Below are 15,323 nucleotides of genomic sequence, written 5' to 3' on the forward strand. Positions count from 1 at the left end.
AGAACGTATAATATATAATAAACGTTCTCTGTTCGTTGTGCTATTTTGATACATTCTCTGTTAGAAATATACGGAGAAGTAATTTGATATTTTCTTCGTACACATTTTATGTAGCTTGAACGATTAAGGCTAATTTAAAACAATTTTGAATTTATTTCTTTAACATCATAGTTAAAAAATAACTGTAGTTTCAAGAAAATCAAAATATGGCAACATTAATGCTCTAGTTAACCGCAGAACGTATATCATAATTTACGTTCTCTGATAACATTTATTACCACGGCAGAGGATGTTTATTACATTTATGTTTTCTGAGTTAACAAATGATTTTGCTCGGTTTGCCTGTGGTTTGCCTCATAAATAATAAAACTTTGGTTATGTGCTTGTGAAAATTTTTAAATAGTGTTGATATTATAAAATGGCAACTAATTCCAAGAATGTTGCAAAGGAATTGGCAGACTTAAGTGAGGAAATTCGGAGTCTCCGTCTAAAATTGGCAGATAAAACACGCCAACTTGAAAATTTGCAGGTAATCCAACGTGCAAATCCGGCAGATAATTTGGCCAGCGAAGGATCGGCTGATCGTATTTTCACACCTAGAATTAATGATTTAACAAATGATGAAATAGAGCGTTACAGCCGCCAACTGATACTCCCTGGTTTTGGCGTTACTGCACAATCAAAGCTGATAAACTCGTCATTTCTTATTGTAGGAATGGGCGGACTAGGTTGTCCAGCTGCGCAGTACCTCATTGCCGCCGGAAGTGGTCGCTTGGGCTTAGTTGACTACGATACAGTTGATCGGACCAATTTACATAGACAAACATTACACACTGAGGGTACAATTGGTTTACCGAAAGTAGAATCAGCTAAACGTGCTTTGGAACAAGTTAATCCCAATTGCCAAATAGATCTGCACAAACTTATGTTGGACAGCAGAGTCGCGCTTGATATTATTAAGCGGTATGATGTGATTTTGGATTGTACAGATAATGTTGTAACGCGCTACTTGCTAAATGATGCATGCGTACTTTTAAATAAGCCTCTTGTGTCGGGCAGTGCCTTGCAATTCGATGGCCAGTTAACGGTTTACCATTATGGGGATACATGTCCCTGCTACAGATGTCTGTTTCCAGTGCCACCTCCTCCACATGCCGTAACAAACTGCGGAGACGGTGGTGTGATGGGTGCTATCACTGGAGTAATTGGTTCTATGCAGGCGTTGGAAGCAATTAAAGTTGCCACTGGTGTGGGTGAAACATTTGCCGGAAAACTACTAATATTCGATGGTATGAATAGTATGTTTAGAAATATAAAGTTACGTGGTAAAAATAGAGATTGCAAAGTATGCTCAGAGAATCCAATGATTACTCAACTAATCGACTATGAACAGTTCTGCAGCATGCACGCTTCTGACGATAATCAACCGCTTCAACTGATTCCATCAGAAGAACGTATAGATGTGTTTCAGTATATCCATATGCGATCACAACCTCATCTTCTAATGGATGTAAGACCACAAAATGAGTTTGAGATCTGTCGTCTGCCGTCGTCAGTTAATGTGCCTCTAAAGGAAATTTTAGACAATAAATTTATTGAACGATTTGCTAGTGAATTAGTTGACGACAAATTGCCTATAATTGTTCTTTGCCGAAGAGGAAACGACTCCCAAATAGCCGTTCAACACATGTGCAAAAAGTTTCCATCTCATGCGATACGTGATATTATTGGTGGCCTTTACGCTTGGCATTACAAAATTGATAAAGATTTTCCAATATATTAATACTATTATTAAGCATATTTGTATACTACTCTTATTATTTGTACGTTATTAAACGTAAAATGGTGGCGCGAATGTTTGAGATAATATATTATAATAAATATTTGTTATTGTGAAAAAATAAAAACATATATGAATATGTATATTATTTTCCACAGAAGGCCAATAATAAAAGTGTACTTAGTTTTTACCCCCCTATATACCTCTTTCGGCTTTGGTATCAATGTTGTGAGTCGAATTACCATAGCAAATGCCCTCTATGATAATATATAAATTTATATAATATGTATGTATATATACACACTTATAGGTCACTTGTGGATGTAAGCGTATGCCTCCGCAGCGAAAGTGTAGAAAAGTCGCTACATAGTTGCATAATATCAATTTTAGGAAATCCCCATTAAGTCATTCTGCAGTGTTAGCTTATTACCATTAGTTTGCTGTTCTCATTGCTGCTTGTTTAAAAATTCCATAAACTATGAGTAGTTGTTAGTTGAAGTTACAAAAACAATTGCGTGCTAATAACTCCTGAACATAAACAAACGCTTTTGGGGCAGCAAATTATCAACTAACAAACACAGTGAAGTTCGAAAGGTCGCAATTATGAGTGGGAATACGCTTAAGTTGAGTGATTTAGGTTGCTTTTGTAAGCGCATGCGAGTGTGTGTGGTGGCGATTGTGAATTTTGTTGACTTGCAGAAACCTATCGTAATTTCCCATCAACCATTCTAAAGTCATTTTTATTGTTAAACTTACTTTTTCTTCTGAATAGTAGCTCACTTAAGCAAAATACTCAAATTTTTTTGGAATGAAATGAATCGCGTTGGATCACCGTTTGGCGAAAAGTCAAAACTATACTAAAAAATGTGGAGAGTTCGCGTTTGTTGTTTATACATTTTTGTACGTTCCTTCATTTGAATTACTCATCTATATGTATATGAATGTATTCAAAAGCACATGCATACATAGATGTACATATATGTAATTAATTTATTTGTAAATAATAGTGAACGTACTTGCCGGGACTATTGCCGTTCAATCAACCATGTCTCAACTTTCATTATGTTTTTAGCAGAACAAGTGAATTATTCTCTATTGCAGTCAACTAGTGGAAGTTTCATTTAAGTACTTAACAGTTTCAGTGACAAGTTCCTAGGACTTCAGTGCAGAGATTTAATACTTCAAATGAAATTCGTTCGCACTGTGCTGATGAGTGGCTATAATACAACAACAATATTACAGATTTTAAATTGAGCATATTTATCGTATATTTCGGGTTTAAAATTGTAAGTCAATTTATTTCTAAGAAAAGTTTATTTTAAAAAAATAAATAATACTAATAATTACAACTCTTATTTTGCTGTTTTGAAAATTTTAAAGGAATTATAATTGTATACCGCCAACTTGTAATATACATAGTGAAATTTTTATTAAATTAATTTAGGCTTCCCGCTAGTCTCTTATCTAAATTATAATTAATTCCGTCTCGCTCGTTGACTTTATACCGAAGATGCCAGTTAGTGCTGGATATATGTACTTCTTTAAATTTATGTGAGAGTATTTCGCTTATAATAACGTGATACGAAACCAAAATTAAATTTTCACCCAGTCATTTTATTTCTGTGACTTGGGGATATAAAACGGGATATCTTAATGAAAGTTAGCTTAATTTCTACACACACGCCCTTTATTTGTTTTTTAATCTATTTTTACGTGTTGAAAATATCTTATTTTTTCGAAAATAAGGTAAATTTTATAAATTATATAGAAGCATTAAAAAGAGCTTACTATATGGTATGTTGCCCCAGGCGCCGTATTCGAGTACGACTAATTAGTAGGTTCCAATTTGAACCTAAGTAAATCGTAAAATTATAGGAAAGTATTTCTTGTGTGATCGCTTTCCCACCACCCAACTTTCATTTGCATTCTTCATTATTCTTCATTATCTTCAGAGACAAACAGTTTTGAATATAAGTATATAAATACTATATATCGAAAGAAACATCTTCATTTGGTGTTAAGGTTGTCATAACGTATGAGTCACCTGAGCCGTTCTACTCGTTACTCATACGCCTGGTTGGACCATTGAACAGAGTATATTAAGTTTGCCATAATGTTTGTAATATCCAGAAAAAAACGTTTAAAAACGTAGAAAAAATATATATACTCTATAATCAACGTAGCGTCTGTGTCGTAGCTGCAATAAAAACTAAACGATCGAAATCAAGCCCTTATTGTTTAAGGCTGGGCAGATATTTTTCAGATCGAAACATTGTGGCGTACAAACTAACCAATTGATATGAAGTTCTTCCCACAACAGTCGGGGCTGCGTAACCGAACTCCGTAAAAAATTCCGCCTCCTCGTCGCAATCTACACAGGGCACTGTAAGCTCAGGAAGCACCTGTCCAACATGGGCATGGTCTCCTGTGCAAACTGCCGATTCTGCGACCTGGAACAGGAAACACCAGCACACCTAATCCTGGCTTGCTCAGCAATCTGCGGAAAAAGGCTTAAGGCCCTGGATTCTGCTTACATCAGCAGGGATCACATCACCTTACTAGCGCCCGGCAAACTCCTAGAACTATTCAGGCTGCTGGGGCTCTGGGAGGTCATGTGATGTAGGAGAGGGCACAATAGACCTTACGTCGCGGTGCATTACCTCAAATAACATTCTATTCTATTCTAACCGAAGCGGATCCGGATTTCTGGCCAAGGACTGTCAACTCGGTAGACTTCTGCCGCTAAAATAACAACAACAAGTTCTTTTACGTAATCTTTTGCATATAAGAAAGGTACTATAGCTTCGGTTCTTTCCTTGTTTTTAATAAAGAGAGCTAAATGTAATGAAATATATGCCAAATTTAATTGCTATCCGTTACATAACTGTGCCAGCCATAAATGGTGTCTTTAGCAACGATACGATGATCACGATAGAAGAAACCTCAAGCCACAAATTACACGTCTTTCACGGATTGCATGAGGACCATGAGCATAGCGGGCAAAAATCAGCATCTAAATGCGTGTTTACCTTGGATTTTCTCATTTAATATAGCGAAATATATTTGCGAGGGATATGTCTGAGCAGCTCATACCAGCACACTTCCATTTGCCAAACTATGCAAAATGCATAAAAGAGTTTCAAGCAATAAAAATAGGCAAGCAGAGCAAACGTAAAAGCGGATGTGTTTGCTCATAGCCCAGAAAAAGTAGCAACAATGGCACCAAGCGCCTGGAGCCTAGCATGTACGTGCATGTGTGGCAAGTGTACACTATGACCAGCTGCTGACTGAAGACGAGGTTATTGTTATTGTCACTGTTGTGACAGTGTCTGCTGTTGCTGCTGCTATCGCCATACAAAAACACCCACAAGCACACTCACACACTCGCAAACTCGCACATACAGCAATGTGTTGAAAGTGTTGCAAGTGTTGTTGTTCGCCGCCAACACTGTCGGCGCACTCAAACATATCGACACTTATCCGTGTATATACAGTTGCAAATATATACTAAATACTTATTGTCAGTGGTTGGCAATAAACTTGCAACTTGTAGCTGCCTCTGGCCATCGCATTGCTAATCGGGCCCACAGCGGTGCGTGGCATGAATCTGGCTTGCTGCCGAACCTCAGCATATTCACCGCCTGCGATTTGGTAACGACACATTTCGGACATTTTCGCTGCGATTCGGCTCGGTTGCCGTGCGTTACCAGCATCGGCCTCCGCACTTAAGTAGCGTCTGTAATAGATCATTGGCATAGCCTGAGCAGCTGTAACGGCATTTACTGTCACCTGTCTGGCGTACACCAACTAACACAAATATGTATAGACCTTTGTATATGCTCGGGCTGGCATACGAAATAGTCAAAACAAACATTACACGCGTACACAACAATAATCGAACCGCCGAACCTTTCGCTTTCATTTCAAGAGCGCGAGGTGAATACAAAGTTTACAGCGGAGTTAACTTCTTTACTCGCATTGTGCTCTCTTATTCTTTTGGTCTCCCAGGTTTGCCCGCGGGTTCAATATAATTGATTTTTTATTTACGAACAGACTTATGTACACGCATGTAAATGTAAATTAACCCAACAAAATCACGTTGAGGCTCAACTAAGTTATTATCGGGTGATTTTTTTGAGGTTAGGATTTTCATGCATTAGTATTTGACAGATCACGTGGGATATCAGACATGGTGTCAAAGAGAAAGATGCTCAGTATGCTTTGACATTTCATCATGAATAGACTTACTAACGAGCAACGCTTGCAAATCATTGAATTTTATTACCAAAATCAGTGTTCGGTTCGAAATGTGTTTTATCGACAAATTTTGTTCAGCGATGAGGCTCATTTCTGGTTGAATGGCTACGTAAATAAGCAAAATTGCCGCATTTGGGGTGAAGAGCAACCAGAAGCCGTTCAAGAACTGCCCATGCATCCCGAAAAATGCACTGTTTGGTGTGGTTTATACGCTGGTGGAATCCTGTCTCTTATACACATCTAGATGTGTATAAGAGACAGGAACTTGGTTGACATGTGGTTTCAACAAGATGGCGCTACATGCCACACAGCTCGCGATTCTATGGCCATTTTGAGGGAAAACTTCGGAGAACAATTCATCTCAAGAAATGGACCCGTAAGTTGGCCACCAAGATCATGCGATTTAACGCCTTTAGACTATTTTTTGTGGGGCTACGTCAAGTCTAAAGTCTACAGAAATAAGCCAGCAACTATTCCAGCTTTGGAAGACAACATTTCCGAAGAAATTCGGGCTATTCCGGCCGAAATGCTCGAAAAAGTTGCCCAAAATTGGACTTTCCGAATGGACCACCTAAGACGCAGCCGCGGTCAACATTTAAATGAAATTATCTTCAAAAAGTAAATGTCATGAACCAATCTAACGTTTCAAATAAAGAACCGATGAGATTTTGCAAATTTTATGCGTTTTTTTTTTTAAAAAAGTTATCAAGCTCTTAAAAAATCACCCGATACTTATAAAATAATAACAAGGTTTTGGTTCAGCTAATTTATGTCTTATCATCATATCCTCTTGTCTTTCTAGTTTTTCTTTCTTACACAATTAAGACTGAGACCAGTAAGTTGGCTCAGATGAAATATTTCCTCTCAAGGAACGTAGAAGTACGGGAATATTCAAATCAAGGACGGCATTTAATGGGCTAATAAAGATGAAGAAGTAAAGTTTCCACATAAAGCCTGACAAATGAGCAGTTTTTTTGGGCAGAATATGGCACCGCTTACGCGGTTATAGCCGAAAAGAACTAGTTCGTGTAATGCATTGTAATATTGGATGGTCGAAAAAGTCTTTTCGTATTTCTAATCAAACTTCTACTTTTTCCTGAAGCTAACTTTACTCCATTAAGGGAGTTCTGCATTGACCGAAACAAATGGTAATCCGTTAAGGGAGTTCTGCATTGACCGAAACAAATGGTAGTCCGATGGTGCAAGGCCAAGGCTATATGGTGGATGCGTCAAAACTTCCCAGCCAAAGTTCCCCCAGTTTTTGCCGAGTCATCAAATATGTGTGTGGTTTAACGAAGCCCTTTCTGTTGGTCAGTTCATGGCCGTTTTTTACGATTGCTTGCTTCAAAATCATCAGTTGTTGACACTAAAATGGCACAGGCTGAAGCAGCTCATAGTGGATGATTGCTTTCCAATCCCACCAAACACTCAGTATAAACTTTCGAGACTAGGCTTTAATGGCTTTGCGACCATTTTTTGAGCTTCACCACATTTGGACCATGATCTTTTTCACACATTATTGTCGTATTTCATCCACTTTTCGCTTCTTGTTACCATTCGCTTCAGAAATGGTTTGATTTCATTTCGTTTGAGCAAAGAATCGGAAATGTTAATTGGGTCCATTAAATTTTTCACAAGTAATTCATGTGGCACCCAAGCATCGAGCGTTTTTTGTAGCCAGCCCTTTTTAAATGGTTCAAACCCGTTTGATGATGAATGTTAAGTTCCTTAGCGATGTCATGGCTGCTCATGTGACGATCCTGGTCAATCTTTTCCATAATTCCATAGACTTTTTCAACGATAGGTCGATCAGAGCGAGATGCATCTTTCACATCGAATTTCCAGAACGGAAGTAAGCGAACCATTGTTATGCTCCACGAATTGATACAGTATCGTCTTCCCAAATTTCATTGGTGTCTTGCTGGCATTCTTCCCTTTTTTAATATTTCCCTTCCCTTTCAAAATATTATATAGCGTATTTCTTCATTATTTTCATTCATTTTTGAACAGCTGTAATTTTTTTTTAACTTCTCCGAATAAAATTTTTTAGTTAAAAGAAGCTTAAAATCTCACCTTTTAAACACTATAGTATATGACACAGTGTGATTGGTACACATGAGATATACGCCTGCAACGACATCTATTGACAAATACGAAAAGACTTTTTCGACTACCCAATATTAATAGAATTATGCCATGTCGAAAGTAGAATTTCGAAATAATAAATTCGATTTTAATATGTTCCGAAAGTTCATGAAGTCACATTAGTTCTAATCCAGAAAGTTTTCCTGCCAACTCATCTTTCCTGTGCATACACACATACAAGCACACGCTTGTCATTTAAGAGAGCACATGGAGAGAAAGGAAATAACTAAGAGCCATCAACTGTGTAGAAATTCACCACAGCAATGTTAACGGCGGGCGATGAAAGTAACTGATAGCAGCAGCTTGCTGGACAAATGAGCAACGATTGTTCTATCCAGGCAACTGTAAATGGTAAAAACTACAACGACAACGTAAAATCAGTTGCAGTGCGTAGGCGGTTGTCGTAGACGTCGTATCCAAACACGTGCACGGCTCATTCGCGTCTTAAAGCAGCATCTATAGCTGTAGCTTTTTGCTTTTGCTCAAAAATCTTTTTCCTGTGGTAGTGTTACTACGAATACTATAAATACTACCGTTACTATTAGAACGTAAAAATAACAGTTGTAATTAACGTGAAGCAAAAACGAAATGGAAATACAACTGCGAGTTAGTGACGAGTCGCTGATGAGCTACGCTAATTCTAATTGAAGTTAATATAATAACTTCAGAATTTCTCTATTATATGAGGGCTTTGCGAAGGGTGTGTGAAACACACACTGCTGTGAGTGTTCGTGCGTGCGTAGGTGTGTTGAATCATGGCAGCAGATTTGGAAAGTTTTGAACTAGTGCCAGGACTCACGGAATTGGCGGCAATGTGTGTGGAATGTCAAGTGGAACGAAATAAAAAGGAACCGTTTTAAAATAATTAACTTCTAAACGTAAATTTCAAAACTTTTTGATATTAGTTTCCGTTCGGAACTAACACGCACTGGAAACCAATTAATGTGCGAGACTGAGTATTGAATAGTGCAAGTGAAATGAATTTTATGTAAATTTCGACAAGCTGTTTGGAACATATAAAATTAAAAAAAGTCAATTTATATTTGAAATAAAAGAAGCTAAATATAAATAAGTAAAAAGTAGATGAGTTGTAACGATGACAATAATTTATGATAATAATTAAAATATATATAAGCTATTTATAATTATAACAACATATATACACATATATGTTTGCATACAATTGAGAAATTAATTTTGAGATATCAGTACGTATTAATTCAAAGAAATTCCAAGAAATTTGGACCGCATATTAAACAAACGCTGCGCCTCAATTAAAAGTATATTTCCATGCATCTACGAAAAGTAAGCAAAACCTTTCGAGCTAAAAATACCACTTTGTGTATGGGAAAGCAAACAAGCAGCCACAATCAACCGAACTTGCAAAAAGAAATATAAAAACGAAAACACACAGTGAAGCATAAATCATAAAAAAAGGGAACGATCAAATAAATGTAAAAGTAATTAACGATTTTCAAGTATAAATAATGTTGGTTCTGTGCTTTAGCACGGCTCCCACAGGTGTATAAGTATTTTGTGTTCCGAAGACTTTTGAAAAAAAATTGATATTGATAAAGAAATAACTTTGAACCGAAGTAAACTTTGGCAGCATTTACAGGAGTGCTAGTATTTGTCTTCATATTTATGTGTTTAAGTATTAAAAATTGGTATACTCCCTCAAATGAAAACGCCTGGCAGGATAACACGCACCGACGCCCACACACAGTCACACAAACAACAAAAGCCCATGCAAATAGAAGTCCAGATAGCCTGCTGAAATTCCATGCCAGCAATCAGCGCCAGCGTGACACACAGCCAAACTGACAACAACCAACTGAAGTATCCCAGCACGGGCCTTAATACCCAGTGCACGCGCTGTGCCGGCATAAATACTTAAAGCCTCACCGACACGCACACGCAGCGACATTGTGTGGCAGCATCAGCGTTAAAATTGTGCAAAACGAATACCTTCACAGTGTGAACCTGTCGCGCTTTGCGATAGTGTGCGCACTCAGCCACACTCACACACAGTCGCGACGCACAGGCACACACCGTTAAGACTAACAGCAACTGACAACAGACAATCGACAACCGCCAACAACGACCCTCAGCAAAGTAGCTGCAGCAAACGACAGAACAGCCGCAGCAGCAGTAGCAGCAGCTCCAGCGCCGCTAATAGCATTAGAAGCCGAAGATAAGAACGAAGAAAAGGCAAACGACGGCCACTGCACAGCCGCGCAATACCGTAGCAGCGGGCGCAGAGGGGCAGCAGCAGCAGCAGGAGTCACACTGACGGTGCCGATATAAAACACGAACACATGTACGTATGTATGTATGTACATATACATGTATGCGTGTATGCCTAGATGTGTGTCTGTCAAATAGATGCTTTTACTGTTCAAAACTTTCTAACTGCTCATACATATACAAGTTGGGGTGAGTATGTGTGTGTGTGCATGGAGGTGTCTCACCTTGAGAGTGGGCTGGAGGCCTAACTGCTGGCACAATCCCATTTGTACGAAAATCTGCTTCAGCACCGGACGAGCAGTACGTACGCACATGCACTCGGCAAGTTGGGTTTTGTGAGACCGTTATTCGCGCGCCTCCTTTTGTTGAAGCAGCGTAGATTTGCTACTTTTACGCATTTTTCTTTCGTTTCGCTGCGTCTTTCCGTTGTTTTTGTGCCTGTCTACAGACATACACACATACATACATACATACAAGCACCTATATTTTGGCCAACAATAAGAACAATATACGCATACGCAAGTAAAGTAGCAATGACAACAGGAAAAATGATGGCGAGGAAATATCAACAACCTCAAAAATGGTGGCAAGCATTTGAATGCGCGGAGAGGACACACTTACACACACACACACCTACACAGAGGGTGGGCGGGGGGTTGGTGTTATCGAGTGATGAAGCGGTAGATGCTGCCATCGAGAGGATACAGTTATTAGTTAAACAGCTTGAGAAAATGTAGAAAATCAAATCAACGGTAGAAACACCACAAAAACACCAAAAATGTAAAAGTAAAATTTCTCGGAATCGATGTCTCTTTTAAGAGCGTTAGAAACCGTTTGCCTCTCTCTCTTGTTTTGTCGGCTTACATTTACGCTTTGGCATTTCATTTTTTTTTTTATTGGTTTTACGGTTAACAAAATATTTGCATACCGTTCGCAGCGTGTCTGTCTATACATGGTGGTTTGACTGTGTGGTGGTGCTTATGTAAAAGCGTAAATCATACATAAGCATATTGGTAGGCGTTACGTTTGATGTAAAGCGATTTGCCGACTTCTTGTAATTAGTAAACGAAAGAAACCAGAGATCCGTCTACGGCGACACTTGCTTGAGTGTATAAAGAGAAGACGCAGAATTTCCCGAAATTTTGAGCAGTTCTTTTACATTATTAAGACTGATAGAATTCAAACTTAAATACGATGGAAACTTACTTTATAATTAATAAGTAAAGAAGAGCTAAGCTTAACATTTTATATCCAAGCCGGAAGCATATTTTCAGGTTTTGGAAAAACTACGTTTTCAGTTAATTCTAAAACATATATTGGATATATATTGGGTATAGAAGAAAACAATTAAATAATCGGAAGTCATACATAACTTTGGTCATTGGATTAAGAATTCGAGGATATTTATTAAATTTTCAGAAGTTTTGACCAATCGAGACGGTTTAAAATAAGATGGAAACCACTAAATCGCGAATATTGTGAACAGGGGAATATCCTTCCAAACAATTTTATGAAATTAACTCACACTCTAACCGACATATTAACATATTCGGCATAAAATTGATCAAATTGGCATTGATCGATATATTAATACTAACTCAACCTGATGGTAGAAATTCCTATATTCAGTATCGGGCCTAGATGAACTTTTGGCTCGTTTTTATAAATTTCCACACAAGGAAACATTAGTATCGGGAGAAGGCTGTCGCTAAGCTTCAATAAATGGTTGATATTGTTTTAATAGTTCCTGAGATATTAAATTTCATCTTATATGTCTCGCTTTATATTATTTAGACTAGTTCTATTAGTGTACATTACATACAAAAATGCTTCTAAAAAGTAGCATCGGCAATCACTATTTATAATTAGGCGGTATTATAAGGACCACATTTGCTCACATATTTTTGTAGCAACACACACGGGGATTCATTTTTTAACTTGACTATATGACTCTATACTCGTGAGTTGTAATTAATATGCAACGTACGAAGCTCTAAAGGTATTGAATCAAAGCTTAATTACTGCCCAAGAATCGTGCACTTACGCCACCTGCATTGCTTACCAAGTATTCGGTTGTTGCTTGTGAAACGTCATTATAAATTTTGGGGGGCATTCATTACCCCCCAAGTTAATTTTTTATGACAAACGCCACCTGAAGTTCCTTCTAAAAAGGTGTACAATCAAAACAAGCCTTTAATTCGAAGTTAAAGCGCGACTAAATCATATTTCTTTCCCATGTATATAACATTGATTTTTCGTTATCCTGCGTTAAGCAAGTAAATCTACAACTTTGATAATATGATACTCTATTATATGATATTCCATATCTTTAAAAGTTATTTGCCCGAATCATCGTATATCAAATGATCTGCACATTCATACAAGTGATTTATAAAATTTGTGTTGAATACAGTATATTTGGAGCATAACTTTAACTGCGTGACACTTTTAAAAGAACAATAGTGGATCCATGAATTGTCCTTCCACAATTCTGGGCGTTCTTTGGCAAAGGCCTCAATTCGACCATATATTATATAACTCTATATTGACCCTCCGGAACAAATTCATAATGCACCAGACCATGAATATTGAACCTTAATTTTTGAGCTGCTTTGGCATTGTTTTTTTTTGCTTTCAGCTCTTTTTCTCCTCTCCATTCCGATGATTGTTGACTTGTCGAACTCATAAATCTACATATGTCTCATCGGCAAAGAGACTTACGATACTACAAGGTGCTTCCCAAAATAAACAGGAACTTTTTCAATCTAGCGCCCCCTGGTGACGCCATCTATATGTCGACTAGTGTGTTAGATTCTGCTATCTTTATCAATTGCCCAGGAGAATCATGACATTTCATTGATTGGAAGTGAAGAAGTTACGTTTTAAGCGTCAGTATGTTTGTATTATCGGTGCGAAAATGAGCTTCGAAGAAAGAGCAAAATTAAATCTTGTTTTAAAATTAGTAAAACTTTTTCCGAAACGTTTGAATTGATGAAACAAGTTTATGGCAATGGGCAGAGTGCACGAGTGGTTTCAACGTTTTCAAAGTAATCGTGAGGCCATAAATGAGGTTTAACATGTGGGCCAATCAAAATCCGAGATCACCGGAAATTACATCGAAACTGTGCATGAATTCATCATCAGCCGAGATCATCATTGAAATTCATGGAAATGGAATCTCCAAAACATCGATTTATCGCATTTTGACGGAACATTTGAGCTTACGAAAGGTGTGTGCACGGTTTGTTCCGCACAAATTGACTGACGACGAAAAATTGCTCAGAATCGAACATTCGAAGAACGATTATTTGACCAAAAATCACACTTGAACCATTAGCCAGATAAAACACTCGTTCGACATGCTTTTGGACCATGCTAAAGCTATATTGACAGTTTTCAATAAAATAAATTTATCCAAAAAACCATTTGTTCTGTTTTTTTAAAGTCCTGTTTACTTTGGAACGTACCCCGTATTGTTGAAAAAATTCAGCTTTATCGTGACGAGTGTAGCAAGAACGAGTTTCATACCCAAAATTTCACCAACATCATTTGAACGGACTCGCGAGATGTGGAGCTGTCATGCCATCTCTCTAGCACTTGCCTGACGATTTTCAAGCACCGTATTCTTCATTTTTTAAAAAAATTTTATCTGCTGAAGAGATATAAAGTCGTCCGGAACGAGGCATGTCTTTCATTATCTCTCGATCGTCTTTGAAGGGTTTCTATCACTCGTAGACTTGTGTTTTTGATAAAACTGAATCACCATAAGCCCTTTCCAACATTCGCAACGATTCCGCACACGAAATTTGGTTAGAAATATTTCGATTACTCTATTTATCGATGAAAATTAATTAGTATTTTTTTTATATTTCTACTCGTTCAACTGGTGGAGTAGACTAGTTCAGAAGCCTTTCAAAATGGTAAAAAAAAATTAAAGAAGTGGATAGTAGGAAAAATAATATACATATGGCCGATCTGAGCTCGGAAAGAAGAAGGGGAGGAGCGCGGTTGAATTTTTAAGTGTTAAAACGGTTTATCTCGATTTCCAACAAAACTGCAAGTCCTACATTAACACCTTTCTCACATAACCTCAAAATGTGTGTGAAAAATTTTGTCTCTCACGAAATTCGGTGTAAACTTGCATTCTTATCGACCCTGATCTAAAGTAAAATCTGCTTAAAATTACTCAACTTGGTAAATTTGACATTTTATTATTTCCGTCGTGTTCAGTATTTATCAATTAATACTTCGATGCATTTCCTAAATATTACAAATTTATATTTATGTATGTAAACAATTTAATTACGAGTAATACAATTAAACAAATATTTTGTGGTCAATAAACTAGAATTGATGAATGAACATATTTTTCATATTTGCACAACAAACAAAAAGCATAAAATTGTATATACAAGAATACAAATGCCCATATTCAAATACCCGGCAAGAAACTCGTTCATATGTAACCGCGAAAGAAAAAGCCAAATGAAAGTTTGGGTAGTCGCAAAAGTCTTTTCGTATTTCTAATCAAACTTCAACTTATTTTTTATATATTTATAATAATAAATAAAAAAAATATGTCCCATTTTCGTCAACCACTTTTGCCATTTTTCCGCTAGAGACCTTATTCACTTTAGTTTCACCCTGCATTTTCTGCCAGTTTTCTGTTTCTCTGCGGGCTGGTATATACTCATAACGGTACACTGTTTAACACGTCAAAGGAAATTCCTATGCATAAATGGAAAGTTATGCAAAATTGCATACAACCGTGTAAGGTTTTACAAAAATGGAATTTAAACTTAAGCTGAATAATAAAAATGTTCACAAAAATCATACGATTCGGGTCTAACATCCTCACTAATTGGAGGAATTCATAACTTAGTGAGGGGTTATA

General features: G+C 37.3%; 2 protein-coding genes across 2 annotated transcripts in view; both read left to right on the forward strand.

Annotated features, from left to right (window-relative positions):
* The window catches only part of LOC108974473, a 49,514-nt gene that overhangs the window by 4,153 nt on the left and 30,038 nt on the right, over window positions 1-15,323 (forward strand). The gene's annotated exons all lie outside the window — the stretch shown is intronic.
* LOC108974520 (adenylyltransferase and sulfurtransferase MOCS3-2) lies at window positions 266-1,911 on the forward strand. Its single transcript, XM_018942414.1, has one exon. The coding sequence runs from the start codon at window positions 419-421 to the stop codon at window positions 1,781-1,783; it is 1,365 nt and encodes a 454-aa protein (XP_018797959.1). The 5' UTR covers window positions 266-418; the 3' UTR covers window positions 1,784-1,911.

The sequence above is a fragment of the Bactrocera latifrons genome, unplaced genomic scaffold, assembly GCF_001853355.1.
Source record: "Bactrocera latifrons isolate USDA-ARS-PBARC rearing strain unplaced genomic scaffold, ASM185335v1 scaffold_56, whole genome shotgun sequence".
NCBI classification, from domain to species: Eukaryota; Metazoa; Arthropoda; class Insecta; order Diptera; family Tephritidae; genus Bactrocera; species Bactrocera latifrons.